The sequence below is a fragment of the Phoenix dactylifera genome, chromosome 5, assembly GCF_051530095.1.
Source record: "Phoenix dactylifera cultivar Ajwa chromosome 5, Ajwa_hap1_PhDact_Kaust_v1.1, whole genome shotgun sequence".
Taxonomy (NCBI): Eukaryota; Viridiplantae; Streptophyta; class Magnoliopsida; order Arecales; family Arecaceae; genus Phoenix; species Phoenix dactylifera.
In genome coordinates this window covers 31,093,120-31,113,026 of record NC_143194.1, presented here as the reverse complement: position 1 = coordinate 31,113,026, position 19,907 = coordinate 31,093,120, and the positions used below count along the sequence as shown (strand labels likewise).

The following is a 19,907-nucleotide window of genomic DNA, read 5'->3' as shown; positions in this document are numbered from 1 at the left end:
CAGGTGTCCTCTCAACTTCAAAACCGGCCCCCCTTAAATTCTTAATGGGAACTACAGGGACCAAGCCAATAAAAAGAAGTCTCCTTGACTCTTCTCTTAACGACCCCAAAAAAAATAATAGAACAAACCACTTGCCAGAACAAATCCTTTCTTAGGTGAGCCACCAGTTTTCAAAAAGGGAAATTTAATCCATGATCCCACAGACCAGGTCAGGGTAAGGATCCATGGACAAGATAGACGAAAGCACGTTTGAGGTAACCAAGATTGGACCGATTCTCTGAAACTGGCAGGGAAGGCCTAAAAGTTGGCGAAGTTCCCGGCCACCTTCAACTTCAGAGAGGGACAAGCGGCGGTGGAGAGGGACACACTTGCTTTAGAATATTTGAATAATGATGAGTGATTGATGAAGTGGGCTTTTAGGCTAAGCATATATTCAGAAAGACTAATTGGGCTGCGGACTAGGTGACTTCTTATGTAGCCTGCCATTCTGTAATACCCTGTGGGCTAGAGATGCGAAGTTGTCTATAGCACTCTGAAACTTGTTATTTTCTAATTTTATTATGTATACCCGTACTCGTTTTCAATGACATAAATTGTGTATTAGGATCAAACACATTTTAAGATAAATAAATTATCAAGGCTTTCGTTTTAAGTCCTGCAGGGACATGACAAATGGGTTGGCATTCTGCTCTCCAAAGCACACCAACCCCCAACCACGGGACAGTAAACCGTAGATCGTTGATGTTCCTCTTGAATGCACCAACCACATATCTTCTCGAAAGAGACTGCACCAACCACATATAATTTATGCCTCAAGAGATAAGCACCAACCAGGTACCGCGTCAAGCACCAACTTGTCCGCTTCGTCTATTCGGAAGTCATAAAGAGATTGGTCTTCCGATTTGTTTATTGATTAATATTGTAGTTGTTTCAAATTGGGCTACAAAATGAAATGGAATACCAAACTCAAGCCAAGTCAAAGCTGAACTGATAACGCCCAGCTGCTCATGGGAGTCTTTTCTGATTGAATAAATGTTCTTTAAAAATGAATTGTGAGCTATGAGATTAATGTCATGTATTCATGAGAAAGGAAAGACGAGAGAGTCCTTCTTCAAATTGGCTTTAAAAAGAGTTTTTCTTTCTGCAACAATAGAGAAAGCCAAAGAGATGAAACCTCGCCACCAGAAATATAATCGATATCGAAATCAAAATAATTGGAATGAAAATTAAAATAAACATATTTTTCTAATATATTCTATTAAATCAGAAAATCAATTAAATAAAAAAATATTTTTAAAAAATTTATTGAATAGAGAGATAGTTTTGAAAAAAATAATTTTTAAAGCAAACTTGATGCACGGCATCCTGCTCTTCCTTTCGCGGCATGGTAACTCCACGGATAATTTGCTGCCACGTATAACTTTATGATTCGTGTCAGACAAACTGTCCGGGCGAATCGTATATCTTTTAATATCATCCTTTCAGCCGATCGCCTCCAATCGGAATTCTCCTCCTCTTTCTTTTTTTTTTTTTTTAAATTCCCAATGCAGGTGGTGCCTGAAATCAACGGCTCAACGCACTCCCAGTACGGTGATCCGGTGGACAACTATGAGTATATGCTCGCGGGATACGTACTCCACTACTCCTCAATTGCAACGCGGGACCTCCTCCTCGCACTCGTAATCTATCCGGACCGTCCACAAGCACGCGGCCCACGAGAGATTGTACGGTCGTGATAGATCCTTGGTCTGACATAAAATATTATCTTGTATTGACTCGTGATTCAAGATGGGTTGCGTGTAAATAAAGCGGAGTTGCACCAGGCAAATAAATGATTGCCACGTAGTCCAACGCGTGTCGACAAAATCTCGTCTAGGGAATAACTTACCGGATCCTAGCGTATTAAAATAGATCACCAGCCGACGTATTGCGCGCGTCACACCGCCTGCGTCGGAGAAGAGGCGATCTCTCTTGCATTCTTGATCGGTGGACGCTACGTTTCTAGTCGAAAACCGTAGCTTTGATTCTTGGAGCTCGACGAGATGGCGGGGATTTGGGTCTCGATGGAGGTCGGTGGAGACGGAGTTGCAGTCATCACCATCTCCAACCCTCCCGTCAATGCGTTGCATCCCAAAAGTAATCCCGATCGCCGCATTTTTCTGATTCGTTTCTCGTGTTTCCTTTAATTCTTTGAATTATTTCATTTCTTTTCGGGGGTATCTTTAATTTCAATGCCCTATTCTGCCCTTTTTTTCTTGAGTTTGGGTTCGAGAGCCGCTCTTTCTTGAATCGAGGCTTACCTTGCTGTCCTTATTGAAGACTATTGTTTTACTTTTGTTTTTTTTTTTGCCGACTCACTTGTTCTGGGATTGGTATTACATTGGTTTACATTGGTTTGGTGTAGTTATTGCCGGATTGAAGGAGAAGTACGCCGAAGCGATGAACAGGGATGACGTCAAGGCTGTTGTGTTGACTGGTGAGATTCTGATGCTTTTGAAATTTTTCTAGGTTTTTCTTGAAGATTTGTGGTGTCTTTGGTCCAGAATTTATTTTTTTTTCGCTTTAATTAGCTGTTCTTTATAGACCAAAAGTTCTTGTATTTTCCTCTTTGACCTGTAGTAAAGGAATGAATTTTCTAAGCTGTTAGTCCTGGATTCCGCTTCGTCATATGAAAAAACAGCGCTAACAGTTATTAGTGAAGGCGCAGAACTCCTGTGATTGTGTAAAACAAAGGAGAACGATAAATGAATTTTAAGGAGAATATTTATGGTCTTAGTTTTCTCTTCCATCATTTCTCATCCCTAATATGCTCGATAGAGGTCAAGACATTCCCGATCTGCAATTGCATCATTTTCTCCCGCTATCTATCAATTAGTCTTCACCTAAAGTCAAAAAGTCTCGATTAATCGATCAGCTGCCATTTAAAAGTTTCAGTCATGTTAAATAAGCAACGGCCATGCTCCTGCTTGGATCTTTTATTGGCAACACTGCATGTATGCTGTTTTTCTTAGTTGTCATTGGTTTGCCGCTGATAATGTTCTTTAGCATCAGAGATTCTTTACATTCTAAAACTATTATGGAGCTCCTTTTTCTTATGAATGATTACTTTTAAGTGCTTTCTTCTATATTTATTTTTAATCCAGAAAATAGGCATATGAACAGGTCGCTGAGCAGGATTTGATAAAGGTATTACAAAGATAGCGAAGAGATTTTTAGTTAAGATTATGCAATGATCTCATAGATCACTCCTTTCTTTTAAACAACAATGAAAAAAGAGAAATGTTTGCACGACTTCATAAGTTACACAAGTTTAAAACATGATTGGTAAGATTAAAGATACCTTATCTCATGATATCTTTCTTAAGCTAAGATGATTGGTATAGCTGGCTTTCTGACTCTGTCTTCTTCATGGAGGTGGATAACCTTCTAAACACATAATTCTTTGGTGATTGAACCTACATGAACGCATGCATGCACACATGTCCTTGTAATATTATATTTGGTCCACTACTTGCAATATCCAGATTTTTGGTGGCTGACTACAGGAGCATAGATTGACAATTGGCATTTTATTATAACGATAGGCTTGATGAAATGCTCTAGTTATCTCTTGTTTTAATTTGATGTGGGGAATCCCAGCAAAGCATCATAACGTCCACCAACATGACTGACTTATCTTGCATTGTTGCCGATATGTGAATGTGCTCTTAAGGTTACATGGGCAAGTTCTCTGGTGGTTTTGATATCAATGTTTTCGCTGAAGTTCATAAGACAGGTACGAAATTCTTTGCAGATGCACAACTATGACATAATTCTTATTTCACTAATTTTTCGCTGTTGGTTTACTTATGAATTGTTGCTCTGCAGGAGATCTGTCACGTCTACCAGATGTATCTGTTGAACTTGTGGTGAACACAGTTGAAGGTCTTCATTTTATCTCTGCTAGTTCTTGCCTAGTTTTCTTTATGTTGCTTATGTTGGAAAATATCTTTATGATACTTAAATCCAACATTTACCTATTCCTTATAAATGTTCTAGTTCATGGATGTGTAATCATTGTGCATCAATTTCTGCAGATGCCAAAAAGCCTTCTGTTGCAGCCATTCAAGGGCTTGCACTTGGTGGTGGTTTAGAGTTGGCAATGGTTTGTGCTTACTGCTTAGTACAAGATGCAGTCTGATCATCTTGTCCTTTAGATTTGATTCTCAAAACTCTTGTGGCTATTTTTCTATAGGGTTGCCATGCTCGAATATCTACCCCTGAAGCTCAACTTGGATTGCCAGAATTGACTCTTGGAATTATTCCTGGTTTTGGAGGTAATGATAGTTTCATATTATCATATATGATACATCCATGGAGTGAGTACTTGTTATTTTGTTTGTACATTTTACTAATAATAAACTCACTTGGAGACTCATGATCTAAAGGTACCCAGCGGCTACCAAGGCTTGTCGGGCTGCCAAAGGCTATAGAAATGATGTTGGTGAGTCTTATTCATCACAAGGAACTTTTTGGATATTTAAAATTAATCATGTGATGTATACGTGGATATACTTCTGATTGAGGCTTTCGAAGAAGATTTCTTCTTGTCTAGGTTCATACCTTTAACAAAGCTCGACAATGCATGTTTTTTTCTCCCTTTGTTATGTATAAATGCTCAACATCCTCCAACAAGTAATAATGGCTTCCTATTGATTTAGAAATAGGAAGAGTTTAAACCTCTATGCCATGGGTTCAAAAATGATCAGCGGGATGGTACAACTGCTGCTATACCATTTTGGTGCTAACTTGGCACTGCTACGATTGTCAGGATGATGAAACCCTATAGGTCACACTGGTCCATACTGACAATGCCGTACCAACCAAATTGGTGCATATCAAATTACCAACACTTTTAATTTTTTTGTTTCCTTTTTGTGAAGTTGTCAGTTTTGGTACATATCTTTCGTTACCAGTACCGTACCAATGTCATACCGTTTTGATGAAAAAATAGTACAAGGTTCGATATTGTTGTTTAGGACCTTGCTCTCTGACCTCTTCTTAACTCAGAGCACTCATAGGAACAAAGTTATAATACATTTATTTCATAATTGCTCTTACTCTTGAAGTTTGAGCTACCTTTGTTTGTCGGCCATGTCCTTTTATCTTCTGCTTTGCTTTTCATAACCGGGTAGTTTGAAACTTATTGGCTTCAATTAGCATTCCGAACCAGAAAATGATAGCTGATCTCTTGGTTCTGTCATGTTGCTCCATCTAAGCTCTTGCTCTCAGGGAAGATGGTTTTAGTTTATGGGCTGGCTACTAGTGGGACTGCCTGCTATGACACTGTACCTGAACTAATCTGGCCATCTTCACATCGATTTGATGCTGTGAACCAAGAGTTGCTTGGATTGCTATCTTAGAAAAACATAGTTTGGTATTTAGCATGATATTTATGTACAGGTAATGGTCTGTAAGATGAGAAGCTAATGTGGAAAACTTGAGGTTTTATTATGTGGGAGTAGGTATTGAAGGGTCAAGGGTGTGATTTAATTATTTAATATTATGATGATAGTCATGCCTTTGTTGGGGATAGCATTATAAGAAAAAAATTATTACTATCTGAAGCAGAGATCCTTCCAAAGATCAAGCAATCTCCTCGTACCTTTTGGATTGAACCTGCAGTTTAAACCATGATTGTAGCTAGTGGTTAATCTAGGTGATTTGTATCTAAGAACAACTCTGTTCTTTTACATAGCAGTCACTTTTTGTGTTCCAGAATTTGAAAATCTTCCATCTAGGAGGACCCTCTAAAACGTAGTTCTACTGACTTTAAGTTTCTCTTGACTTATAAATATAAGAAGATACACAACACTGAGTCTGTTCAATATGGGAGTTCCAAACATTGCAAAGTAACTTCATATTATCTCTGTGGCAGCTGATGCCCATCTACATCTTCCACTAACCCTTAACATAATTATGACCACAAGAAGCAACCAACTATTACATTAGACAGCTGCCTAGTTGTTTGACTCAAGAAAATTCCAAGCATTTCTACCATGACTCCTGACTAAAAGTTTTCAAAAACAAACATATGCCATACTTCGAGCTAGACAATGAGCCCCCACTACACACTGATATAAACCCCAAATATTAAGGTCCATGTATGTTGCTTCCTATTAAAGATTTGATCAGGTGATTAAATCCTTTGGAGTGCCTTTAAATTTTGTAAAATATGTCCTGATGCAAGCCCTCCTAGACCTTACTGGATTCAGGGCCATGATAGGCTGGGGGCATTCTATCATTCAGGATGATTTCCTATCATTTGATGAACCTAAGAACTTGTTAAAACAAATAATGTCATTGGACTTTAGGGCATTTGGTCTTCAAATAAGTAAATGTACTCTATGCCATAGGTAAACCTAAACCAGGAAATTTATTGTCTTAAAGGAACTATTTTTGGTCTACTCTTCAAGTGATCACTTTCAATATTGATTTTCATTAGGAGTCTAATGTGCTGGTAAGTTTTAGGAAACTAACCTGTTTAGTAAGAGGTGAACCCATTCCATTATGATGTTGGAAATTGTTATGCATATTACTGTTCATCTCTTTGCATTGCAAATTTGGCCGTCTCATTTATTATTTCATTATTATCCATAAATCATAATATTGTCCCTGATAATTCATTTTCAATTAGCACGTACTACTTAATAATGAGAATGACATTATACCGCTGAAGAAGTAATCTTGACATGACAATTTCTTTTCTTTTTTTTATTGTTAATGCTATGCATTTCATTCACATCCATGAAGTTCACTATATTAAATATTTTTAAAATTGACAATAGGGCACATTGCTAATATTTTCATGCAGCTATCAAAGTCAATTCGTGCCAAGGAAGGGAAAGAATATGGCCTTATTGATGCCATTGTTTCCCCTGAAGAGTTGATGAAGATATCACGACTTTGGGCTTTAGAAATTGCCGAACGACGCAAACCTTGGATTAGCTCTCTTCGTCGAACTGACAGACTCAGTTCCCTTGCTGAAGCACGTGAGATATTGAAAGCTGCTAGGCAACAGGCTAAGAGGATAGCTCCAAATATGCCACAGCACCAAGTATGCCTTGACGCAATGGAGGAAGGCATAGTTTTTGGAGGATATGCTGGTGTTCTGAAGGTATATATGCATTTGCTTTATTTGCTATGATAATGAGGATGCAATATTTGGCAATGCAGAACGCTTAAGTTCTATGCTTGAAGCCACTGTGATTCGGATTGCAGGTCCATTCTTTGAATATGTGACCATTTAAATTCAAGAAATTGATTAGGTAAAAATTATTCTGTGTATTTCACTTACTGCTTGTTGGAAGTTTGATCAACCATGCCAAATACGCACTTTTGGGCGAGAATTTGGATGAAGTGAGCAAGAAATAAAGGAACCTCTCTTTACTTAAATTTGTTATTAGGGGGGATAATTCAGCAAGAACCTAAACCTTCAATTAAGCAAGAAACAGAACATGTAGCATTTCTATCCTATGCAGATAACCAGAATAATGATCCATATTGAGTGATTTTTTTAAAAAAATGAGGATGCATTTTCGGATCCTATGGTGACATACTGGGTCACTTTGTAGCCTGCTATGTGAGTTTAATTGTGAGCTCACAAGAGGGGACTGCACACTCTTGTGTTGACATCAAAGAAATATTATCGGGACTTTGGTGTCTCCCAAATTCGGAAGTGAGAAAAAGAAAATCCATTCTGTAACTTTTCTTCAGGGTATTTTTCTAGATATTGTAATATTTCATTTTTCTTTGTCATGTTTATGAGGGACCGATGCTTTATATATGTACAACTTTTTTGTACTAGATTTGATTTTCTATCCACAGGAAGCAAAGGTTTTTAAAGAGTTGGTGTTATCAAGCACTGCAAAGGGGCTTGTTCATGTCTTTTTTTCACAACGTGCAACTTCTAAGGTAATTCTGTTGATTATGTGCTTTCAGTTCATTATTTCTTTTTCATTGTCTATCTTTCCCAGTTGCCTATTGTTGTTTTTTATCATTTTGATAGTGATTGAAAAAATGGGGCATAATTGATATGGTAACCTAAATTGAATGTGGTTTCTGTCGAAATTTTAAAATGTTGCAAAAAAAGATTGTAGCAAAATATTAAAATGATACAGTAATGTTTGTGCTCATTTATTCGTGAAAACAAAAATGGCATTTTTTTTTGGGTTGGGGCGGGGGGCGCAAAGAAAGTCTTAGGTTATGCTTAATGGCAATGCTTTAAACATGGGAGGCGTGAGGCTGGTGGCTAGGGGGTGCTCAGTGCCTAGGTGCTAAGTCGGTGCCTAGGTGGCTGCTCAACCACAGCCCATTCTGCAAGGGTTGCCAGTGGCACCACCAGCAGCAGCATGATAGCAGCAGCTACTGTTGGCTGCTGCATCAGCACAAGCACCATTAGAGCTGGCATACCACCAGTAGCAACAGCTTCAGCTGGTGGAATCACTGCAGCAGCAGCTGATTCAGCTGGCGACGCACTATCCTGAAAACAAAAAAGGGGGAAAGAAAGATTGAGAAGAAGAAAAACAAAAGAAGGAAAAAATTACCTTTGTGTCAATGCTTACGCTGTACACTGTCTGCTGCTCACTAACTGTTGATTTTCGACCGACGACCACTGCAATTGCTAGGATTTAGGGTTAGAAATGGTGGATTTGGAGGAACGGAGAAAAGGGTAAAGAGATTAAAATAATTTGGACTGAGTACCAGGTTGATGGGTACCCGACCCATTTATGTGCATCCGCCCCTGTGGCTCAATGCTCAAGCGCTTGCCTAAAGATGTGCTTTAGTGTGGACCTGTGCCCAGGTGCCCGCCACATGGTGGGCTGCCTAGGCCCAAGAAAGGGGCCTGATCTGCCTAAGTGAGTGCCTACATGGGTGCTTGGGCCGGTTTTTAAAACCATGCTTCATGGTTACCATTCTAAGTGTGTGCAGTCTGCCTTACTTATTTGCAATCTACCTGATGCAATTGAATGTTTAATGGAGAAGGGACGGAAACCGAACTTTGTATTATAATTATTTTTAGCGAATTATACCAGCAGCTTTGCATGAGCAGAAGCTAGATGGTAGTTTCTTTTGTTTTCTGTTACCTTTTTTCCTTGTAGTATGTGGCATTCTCTAGTAAGATTTATCTGCTTTATTTGAATCAGTGCAAGCTATAAATTCTGTATGCTTTTTTTGGGATCATCCTGTCTTGTAATTTACTTTTTACCTGTCTAAATAAGTTTAGGAATCTGGATTAGTACTTATTTGATTGTCTGTACAGGTACCTAATGTTACTGATATCGGAATCACACCTAGGAACATAAAAAAGGTTGCTGTTATCGGTGGTGGTTTGATGGGTTCTGGCATAGCTACTGCCCTTATACTAAGTGACATATCTGTCATTCTCAAGGAAATTGATTCCAAGTTTCTGCAGAAGGGGCTGAAAACGATATCAGGTGTGTGCAAAGCATTAAACCTCAATGGCTAGCTCTAATTTTTTTTCCTGCCATTACAATCACCGGTGGTAGATTCCCCCTTATTAAGGTCAAATTATGTTTCGACAAAGTAGTATGTTTATAATTCATAGCTGTAAGAATTACAGCAGATGATTATCTAGAATTGTGTTTTATGCCAACTTTAGTTTGTTGTTCTAAGGAACTTGTGCCAATATTATTGATTGCAGCCAATCTTGAAGGGCTAGTGAAGAAAGGCTCATTAACAAAGGATAAGATGAATAAGGCCTTATCGCTTCTTAAGGGTGCATTAGATTATTCAGAGTTCAAGCATGTTGATATGGTCATAGAGGTTCCAATTCCAACTCTTCCTGGCAATTTATTGAACCATCCGTACTGTAATTTAGATTTAATTTTCTTATATAACTGTATACAAATTTACAGTTTGATGAATTGGAATGAAAGAAATGCTTCCTATTCTAGCAAATAATTTTCTGATCTTCTATTCATTGTTAGTGAATTGATTATATATTTCAGGCATTAGGGTTCTGTTTATAGTACAAGTGTGCCTGTTGACTTGCTAGATTTAATGTCAAGTCTGTTTAAATTAAACCAAGTTCAAGTTCAAGTGAACTTGAAAATTATTAGCGTGAAATATGCAGCCTATCTTTCTGAAATTAGTGTTTTCTTACTATGGTTACATAGGCTACAGAAGCATTTCTAGCTAAAGGTTCTTATTTTTCAGTTGTTATAATGTGTGGTTTAATTATTATATCTTGGAGGGCCTTATTTTCCAGATTCTTCTCTGAAACTCTAACAGCTTTCCATTTATTCTGCAGGCTGTTATTGAAAATGTTTCATTGAAACAGTCAATATTTGCTGAAATTGAAAAGATCTGTCCTCCGACCTGCATTTTGGCAACCAACACATCCACCATTGATCTGAATATTGTTGGAGAGAGAACACGATCTCAAGATCGTATCCTGGGGGCACATTTTTTCAGGTCAGAGGTGATTCATTTAATTGATAAGTACTCGACTGGAAAGCTTGTTCAAAACAAGATATGGTGGAAACCTTAGTTGACCATAAGTAGTAAACTGTATGATGAAGTCAATATGGTTCGGAAACTTGTTGATAAGTTCATGAACAATGGGGTAACTTGGTTATACTTTTGTTTCACATACTCCTAAAACATTGCTGCAGGAGTACTTAGCATATTTTAGATGGATATAAACTTTTTAATGCTAGAGGGCAGGGCTCAGCACAATGATAAGGTTGCTCTATTGTAACTTGGATGTGTTTAAAACATGGAAACCACTTCTCCGCATATGGGGCAAGGCTACATAATTTGACCCTCCCCAGACCCTATAGTGAAGCCTTGTGCATTGAGATATCCATTTATGAAGTTTTTAATGCGCTATCAAACTGCTAAGAATAGGGTTGGTGATGGGCTCAGGCAAGCCCAAGTCCCATGATGCGAGGTTTGGGCCAAGTCTTTCTAACTTTGAGCATGATCTTTAAAATCTGAAGTCTGTGAATCTCTACATTTCAAAAGTGCTTGACTGTATATGAATTGTTGATGCATGTCGACATGTTTTTTTTTTTTTTTTTTTTGATCTGGTGGTGTGCAAGTCCAGGACCACTTTTCACATGGCTGGGCCCTAAATGGGATCTGGCCTAGCTGGAATAGCCCAAATTTTTTATTTGGGCTCAAACTAGACCCATGATAGGGCAGGCCCAGCCATAGCATAGCTTGCCTTCTACTTTGTACAAGCTAGTGGTGCATCTTCTAGAATTAGTTGACCTTTACAAGTTGTTTTGAAGCCCTTTTAGATTGAAGCTATCATAAATAGCCATGATAATTATGAAAGACCTGCGGAAGAAAAACTTTTTTAGTTTACAACACCATTTCTTGATGCATGTAATCTGTTATTAATTTCTTGTAAATGTGGAACCACTTCAAACTTGAATTTTAAATCAAATCTTGTCTCATGAATCACTAAATGAACATCTTTTGTTGCATAACTATTTCTGAAATTTGTGTGTTCTTTCCTGGGCATTACACATTTAAAATTGAATATGCAAGGAAACTTGAGATCAATCTATGTAAGTACTCATATAATACACATATGTTGGGGAGTTCTACCTTGATCACCCGAAAATTTTATTGTACTCTGTGTGCAGTTTTTATTAATTGGAAAATATGATTTTGTACTGATGAGATATGCAATAAACAGTCCAGCTCATGTGATGCCTCTCCTGGAAATTGTTCGGACAGAGAAGACATCTCCACAAGTAATCTATGATCTCATGACAGTCGGGAAGGCCATAAAGAAAGTCCCTGTTGTAGTTGGAAACTGCACTGGTTTTGCAGTTAATCGTACATTCTTTCCTTACAATCAAGCGGCAAATTTGTTGGTTCATCTTGGTGTTGATGTGTTCAGAATTGATAGAGTGATAAGCAATTTTGGCATGCCAATGGGTCCTTTTCAGTAAGCTCTCTTTACCCACATTACTGTTTTGCAATGATGTTAGTTGGATGGAAGAAAAGAAGATAGCAATTGTTTTCTCATTTTTCTTAATAATTGACTGCAGAAAATATGGAGGAAGACTGATCGGTTTCTTTTATTTTCATGGAGAAAAAATTTATTGAACAAAAGAAACTTTTTCATCTACTGAGATTATGTCCTTTGGTATTTATTAATATTATTGAAAGAAGGTGTTTTCCTTCTGGAATCTACAAAATAAAGCAAATTTGTATGTTTAGTATATTTTCCCTATTAATCTTTTTCTCTCATCTTGCTTTCTTTTTGGTGACCTACTCTTTTTTTGGCTTCACTTTGATTATCAGAATTTCTTTCATTTTGCCACCATATTTGATGGTATTTTTGTGTGTGTGCTGATCTTCTGTATTAGATTTTTCAAGGCACGCGTGCAATGACAGGCATTTTGTAGCTTCTTTGGCAGCTGAATGTGTTCTCTTACTCCATCAATTATCACCTCAGCTGCAGCTTTAGCTCTTTCATGGAGACCTATAGGCATAAGGGACCATCAATAAAAGATTATAAAATTAACTATCTACTAGGATAGGTTAGACTACAATAAAGCAAAATATGATTCACACAGTACTTCAAGCAGGGGGTTGGGCTGTGTATGGGATATGTATTCATCAATCTGTTTCCTCTCTCATGAGGTCACTATATTGCAAAGTAGTACTTACTCGTACTTCTAGATTGCTTTCATGGATTTTTTGTTCAGTCATTACACATTCTTTTTTCATTTGTATGCCGTGGCATCTGTGCTTCTCTGCATAAAATAGTACTCTGGTCTTGAACTTGATGTGTCGCCCTATATTTTCCATGGATGCATTTGTATTGCTAATGCTTCTGCCTTCCTTTTGTTGGTGATGGTAGTAGTTCAGAGGAAAGACTTTGGGGGATAGAATGTAGATCGTAGAATATCCTTCCACATATTTGGAAAGCATCATGTTTGGGTTGTGTACATGCATTCATCCGGGGATACAATTCAACTGTCCCATCCCATATAACAGACTTACCTTTCTTGACATATATGCTATAACAGTAGGTTGTGCACCATGTGGAATAATGTACCTGATATCTAATTAATCGGTGATGTTTCCAGCTCTATTGAATTGTTATGTTTCTTGTGTTGACAGGCTACAAGATTTGGCTGGATATGGAGTGTATTTTGCAGTTGGGAAAATATATGCTTCTGCCTTCAAGGGTCGTACATTTGAGTCCGATCTGGTCGAATTGTTGGTAGAAAATGGGCGAAATGGTATGAAGTAAATTTTAGTTTCCCTGTATCTTAGATCTTGCAACTCTATCTTTCTACGTATGTCCTCTTGACTCTTGTCCGATCTATGCAAATGGCATTTCATGGAGGTTTTCTACTGACAGGAAAGAGCAATGGGAAGGGTTTCTACATATATGAAAAGGGAAGCAAGCCAAAACCTGATCCTAGCATACAAGCTATTGTTGAGGAATCTAGAAGGCGTACTAACATTATGCCTGGTGGAAAGGTTCTCTTGTTCTCTCTCATCCTATGCTTCTGTTGCTATTCTCTTGTTCTCTCTCATCCTATGCTTCTGTTGCTATTCGCGTTAACCTGAATGTCTGTGATTGGAGTTTGCCTGATATGATTTAATATTCCTTGCAGCCTATAATTTTGAGCGACCAAGAAATTCTGGAGATGATTTTCTTTCCAGTCGTGAATGAGGCATGTAGGGTGATGGATGAAAGAATTGTTGTTCGAGCATCAGACCTTGACATCGCATCTGTCCTTGGAATGGGTTTCCCTAGGTACAGGTGAGTAACTAAAAAGGCTAAGACTTGCTTCTCACGTGTGATTGAATTATTAGCTTCAGCTTTCCTTTTTCAGAACCCTGAGTTTTTTGTTAAAGAAAAAAAATGTTTTCAAGAAAAGGTAATTTGAATTGGCTGACAAAAAACTGATCAGTCCCAAATTACAAAGCCATCATGGATCACATTTGGGTCCGAATCAGATCTTATATAGCTTTAATATTGTGTATGTTTCACTTAAAGTTTAACTGAGTGTAACCTGAGTTAGACGTGATCTGGTGGTCAGTCTTGGTTGGCTGAGTTATTTATTCTGTGGCCTTAAAAGGATTGATCACTTGACAATTTACTTTTAAAGTATTATTAATTGCTAAATGATTTCTTAATTACTGTGTACCAGTGTTTTAAAGTGTGAGCAGGTGGACCTGACAACTAATGGGTGATCAGGTCATATCAAAATCCACATATCATAGAACTTGTTCAACCCATGGAACCAGGTGGTTCAACCGTTCGAACTACTGGACCCAACCACTTTTGACCTGCATGGGTTAAATAATAAATAAAAGAATGTGAAATCAACAACCCTTTCCTAATCATTTCCTGTTCGATTTGTCTTCTCTATCTTGGGAGAAGGTCTGCACTGGATGTGGGGAAGAAGAGAGATTGTTGTTACCAGACCCATTGGATCTGGGAAGGAGACCTTGCTGGATCTGGAAAGGCTGCAGGTCGAACTCGTGAGATCTGTGAAGAAGGGTCACCATCGCAGATTTTGTGTGGTGGGGGGTGAGTCATAAAGTCTGCGGAGGAGGGTCAGCGTCGCAGATCTAAGGAGGATAGGGCAGCTAATGCCAGATCTGGGAGAAAGAGGGATTCCTTAAGCCAGATCCCGGAAGGAGAGCTGGTCATTTTTGTGAGAAAGGATTTAGGCTAGATCCTCTCCTCCTTCCTCCTCTTCTTCTCTTTTTCCTTTCTTCCGGCTTGAAAAAAGTGGGTGTTTTGGAATTTGGACATTGAGTATCATGGAGATGGAAAGGGGCAGTGGATCCAGTTGGTTAACCTGGGCTTGAATATATGACACATGACCTGGCTATGAAAAAAAGGTTCTGTCCAGGTCAGCAAGTTTGAAATTCTGCTATAAACATAGATTTTAAAGGCTTTTTATTACTGTTTATACCTAGTTAGGTTGGAGCCACATAATAGTCTCTGATTACCATAAATTTGTGATGAGTTTATAAACTGCAGCAATATTGTGAACATTTGGCTTCACCTCTTCAACTTTCTTGATGGACCAACCATGCTGGACCAAACCTTAATTCAACCAACATGAAGCCTTTTGACCATCTGATGGGTTTGTTATAGCCTTGTCCAAGCTGACTAGATTTGACTGTGCAGTAAATTGGCTGGTTTTACCAGTAAAATACCTACACACACAACCTAATTTTATTCATGTTAGGTTTGGATCATGTTGAATCAGGGTCCAGCGTGATTGCTTGCATTTTCGGGGACATGGAACAATCATTCTAAGATAAGAAAGATTGAATAATAATTTATGGAAGAAAGGAGCACAAAATTATTAAATTAGAGTGTCCATTCACAATTGTCGATAATTATGTGCTATGGTTCACTTTCCAGATTTCACGTTTGTAGTTAATGGAGAAAAATGTTATTTAAAGAATAATTGAATATGGAGAAAAAAAAGTTATGGACTTGTTTAAAGAATAATCAAATAGTTATGTGGTATGGATGAATTAATGGACAAAAAAAGCCATGTACTTATTTAAAGAATATTGATTATTTGTTTTAAATGTAGAATAGCTGACCTGGTAACCAAGGAGATGATGGAGACAACTATATAAGAACAATTTTATTCCAGTTTGATATTAGCCTGAGAAAAAGGTGTTCACCTTCATATGTTCATGTTTTAGGGCTCGTTTGGTTCACGGGAAGCATTTTCCTTTCTAGGAATATGATTCCTGGGAAACAAATTCCTAGGAAGAGGATGCCTAGGAAAGTACTTTTGGCATGTTTGGTTGACCATGGGAAAGTGACAAATTTCCAAGGTGCTTATGTTTGGTTGGCCATCCACTTTCCTAGGAAAGTTATATATAATTCCTATTATGCCCTTAATAAAAATTAGGTTTTTAATGCCTCTTTAATGCTTCTTTAATGCTGAAGGGACTTTTTGGAAAAAAGTAAAAATGGAGTGATTCCCACCTCATGGGAAAGTAACTTTCCCATGTTTCTCATGGGAAAGACTTTCCCATGAAATGTGGGAATCACATTCCCATGGGAATACAACTTTCCCTTCTCTCTCCTTTGAAAACTCCAACCAAACAAGAGGCATCTCATTACTTTCCCGTTGACCACACTTTCCCCCCTTCTTTTCCCGCGAACCAAACGAGCCCTTAGGAAGTCTAGGTTAAGTATTGAAGCATGCCATATTGACTGTACCTAGAGTTGAACTACTTGATAGTTAATATACATTCATTTTACCTGAATATATGGGATGGCTGTGGCTTTTTGTTAGTAGATAAATTTTGCCTATTGCTGCCATGGTGATTTTTATTGTTTTATTGCATGGTTCCAATGTTTCTCTTGTATTTATATATAATTGAATCATAGATGCTAAGAGTCTCCTTCCTTCCTTCGACTCTTCATGAGAGTTTCAATGACCATTTATTGGAGATTAAATCACTTATTGGCAATTTGCATTGTTGGACATGACTGCCTCTGTTGGATCATCAATAAAGAATCTAACCACTATTTACTGGCTAACTACTATCAACTTTGTTGAATCCTTAGCAACCTCATGACGGTTAATATTCTGCAAACATTAATATTTGCTCTCTTATGTTGAAACATCATCATGATGGCGTAGCATAATGCTCCTCTTCTTTTGCTTACTGCTGTCATATGTTTTCATGCTTGATTCTTGTTGTGATGTTTTATTTTGGTCGTATCTGCAAACATTTTTGCATGCATGTAGGCTTAGGATTTCTATGTTCATATTGAGTTCGACAAATATGACTTGATTTTTTTCCCCTCTATTTGAAGGGGTGGCATTGTGTTTTGGGCTGATACTGTTGGAGCTGATTACATAAATTCAAGGCTCAAAAAGTGGGCAGAAGTATATGGTGGATTCTTTAAACCATCATCTTACTTGGAAGAAAGAGCCAGCAAAGGCCTACCCCTGGTATGAACCTCATCATCCTTTGGTCTAACCCCACATTACTTCATTATGATTTCTTCCAGTTTCCTACACTTTTTTGGTGGGCCAACTAATTTGCTGGAGTTTTTATTAATCTCAATTGTTTTTAGATTTGATGTTTTTGTTTTAAAGCATACATTCTACGTGAGATGATTTGGCTGCATACAGAAGCTTTTTCACATTTTCTATTGCATTGATATTCTTTACATTATAACATGCTATCTGGATCATAGTAATGCATTAGCCACTCTCCTCAGTTCGACGTCCCACTCCAGAACATGTCATTCCAATTTTGCATGAGACACTGATTTATTATGTATTCACTAAAATCAAGGTCCGCCGTACTGGTATCGGTCGATGTACCGGTGGCGGCCCGGACCGGTATGTACCGGTTCTATACCGGTTCCGTACTGGTTCCGTACCGGTTCCGTACCGGTTCTCCAACGTTAAGCTACCGGTACCGGATTCCACGCTGATCTGATACCGGTCTCAGGGTACGGCAGACCATGACTAAAATGAACCTCTGTTCCACCTTTTTTTCTGTTTTTATTTTTAGTTTTACTTGAGAATTGAAAGAGACTGTATCCCTCAAGTTGCTCAAGCTACATCCAAGTTTTTATTTTCCCTGATATATTTAAGACGTTACCTTGATATGTTCTCCCAGTTTACTTTGCTTGGAGGCTTCTTAAAGTTAAATGTGTCTCGGAAAACTACCAAATCTCGTTTGGTACAACGACCTTTTGGGAGTTCTGCAACTGCTGAGATCTACATGACTTGCACATATTATGAGAAACGTACTTCTAAACTGGTGTTTTTTTTTTATATCACAAAGAGAAGAATTCTCTATGAGGTGGCTTCACAATCACAAGCGCCCTATTGAGGATCTGCTCGTCCAGGAGCAAAGCCAGCAACTGAGGTGCTGGCTGGACATACTACCTAGACTGTCTCTTCACACCACCAATATGCAGTATGGAGAGTTCATGGTCATTATATTATCATTATCGCATAAATAGGAAGTAAAATTACATAAACTGACTGATATACTGGTCCTTGAAGTCATTAATTATACCAAAATAGACCATTTAAGTTGTGATATAATTGCATGCCCTGATATTGGTTCTAGACGCTCTATGTATGCGTTACACTATATTCTGAATTCACGAACTTGTTCTTACAGAGCATGCTCAGTCTGTCCCCATCAGAAGCTTCAAGGTCACGCATGTAAGCGGCTCTCCCAACAACCGGACAAGGTTTCAGGGCTTGGCTATAGAATCTGTTTTGGCTTGAAGGATTCGAATACAATCAGCTCGAGCACTCTGAGAAGCACCAAATAATTCAACATGTTTTACCTTGCTGTTTGTAGTATTTGATTTGCTAGCTGCCGCAAAAGGTGTGAACGATAAACCACTATTCTACCCCCCCCTCCCCTCCCCTCATCCTGTTCCAGTAATCAGTGGCACAGCATATCATCACACGGGTGGACCATTGATGGTTGCTTGCCCCCTAGTAATCGTACATGATGGATGGGATAATAATTTGATCTGCTTGTTGTCTAGCTGTTTATCAAATGTAGTGAATAATGGCACATGATGTTGTTTTCATTGCATGAGCTTCGCAACCTTAATGTGGCGTCTGGTAGCAGCATAGCCAAAATTTTATTAAGGAAAGCTACGCCAGGTACTTCTAGCTTTCCTAAGTTATTGATGCCTGGATGGAATAGGGTAAGTCACTGTTTGATTAGTATTTGGGAATAAACTGAAAGATTGAAATAAATTATCTAATTCTTCACAAGATGGCAATTATTCTTGACTTGTTATAGCATATTTTGTGTCATATATTACATTAAATATAATATCAATATTTAAGAGTAATATTATTGAGCCTTATTCCTATGTATATAAGGTACGATATCTTGTCCTGTGCTGTCTTCCTTTATCCTACTTAGGGCCTGTTTGGTTATCTGTAACTGAGTGCAAGTGGACTCCAGTTGCAGGGTTTGGCCGAAAATAGGTTTAACTGATGTGGGCTCCATGTAGCTGGAAATGCGCAATGGTCTTTAACCTTCACGCGTGCCACCCCCTAGCTTGCAAAAGAGGGCGTTAAGGTCGTCCCCTCCCTCCTGCAAGAACCCTAACCATCTCCAATCGGGTCCAACAACCTTGCCATTCTCCTCGCCGTTGTTTCTCCTCCTTCCCGTCATTTATTTGTCCGGCGCCCTGATGACCATTTAGGTTGAAACCCTAAACTTTGGCCAGGGTAAAATTGACTCGAAATATACTACCTGTGGCTGGTAGAGACTTTAAATGCTGGGGCTAATGCCTGTTTCTGATTCAATCTTTGCAGTCAAAGGGAGTGGATAATTTGATCATACCTCCAATTTATACAATTCCAACCAATTAACCAATAATTTACGCAAATTTAATAAAAAGCAACAGCAACACTGGCATATTAAAACGAACTGAAAATATATAGGATTAGTTTACCCAAAAAAAAAAAAAATAGGATTAACACCGCTTCAAGACATAAGCATCAAATATACACCAAACAAGGAAAAAGAATTCGAGTCATTAAAACACACAAGGTCAAAATTCGATGTATAAACATGCATACTACTTTAATGCTATTTATAGGCCAACTCAGTTCGACTAAACTCTTTCAATGTAGAGATCGAAGAAAGGAATAGAACAAAAGATTTAGCTTTTCTGTCCAAACATCTCTATACTTAACAGATTTTTCTCGAGACCAAATTATATCGACTGAGGTTTTTTCCTTTTTTTTCCCAAAAGGAATGGATGGGGAAAAATCGAGAACCTTCATGAGTCCGCCGCCGGCTGCGAAGGACGCGGAGGAAGTCCGACCGAAGCTCGGCGGCGTATTTATCCATTATCCGGCGTTGGACGAGGCGGC

At 38.3% G+C, this 19,907-nt stretch overlaps 1 protein-coding gene across 1 annotated transcript; it reads left to right on the top strand.

Moving 5' to 3' along the window:
• The first annotated feature begins 1,896 nt into the window (after positions 1 to 1,896).
• LOC103696074 (peroxisomal fatty acid beta-oxidation multifunctional protein-like) lies at positions 1,897 to 18,601 on the top strand. Its single transcript, XM_008777590.6, has 18 exons — positions 1,897 to 2,136; positions 2,405 to 2,476; positions 3,713 to 3,775; positions 3,868 to 3,924; positions 4,077 to 4,144; positions 4,235 to 4,316; positions 4,428 to 4,483; positions 6,854 to 7,156; positions 7,867 to 7,953; positions 9,302 to 9,476; positions 9,704 to 9,825; positions 10,313 to 10,476; positions 11,711 to 11,965; positions 13,150 to 13,271; positions 13,394 to 13,515; positions 13,653 to 13,801; positions 16,847 to 16,985; positions 18,178 to 18,601. The coding sequence occupies exons 1-18, from the start codon at positions 2,043 to 2,045 to the stop codon at positions 18,223 to 18,225; spliced, it is 2,178 nt and encodes a 725-aa protein (XP_008775812.4). The 5' UTR covers positions 1,897 to 2,042; the 3' UTR covers positions 18,226 to 18,601.
• The last annotated feature ends 1,306 nt before the right edge of the window (positions 18,602 to 19,907 follow it).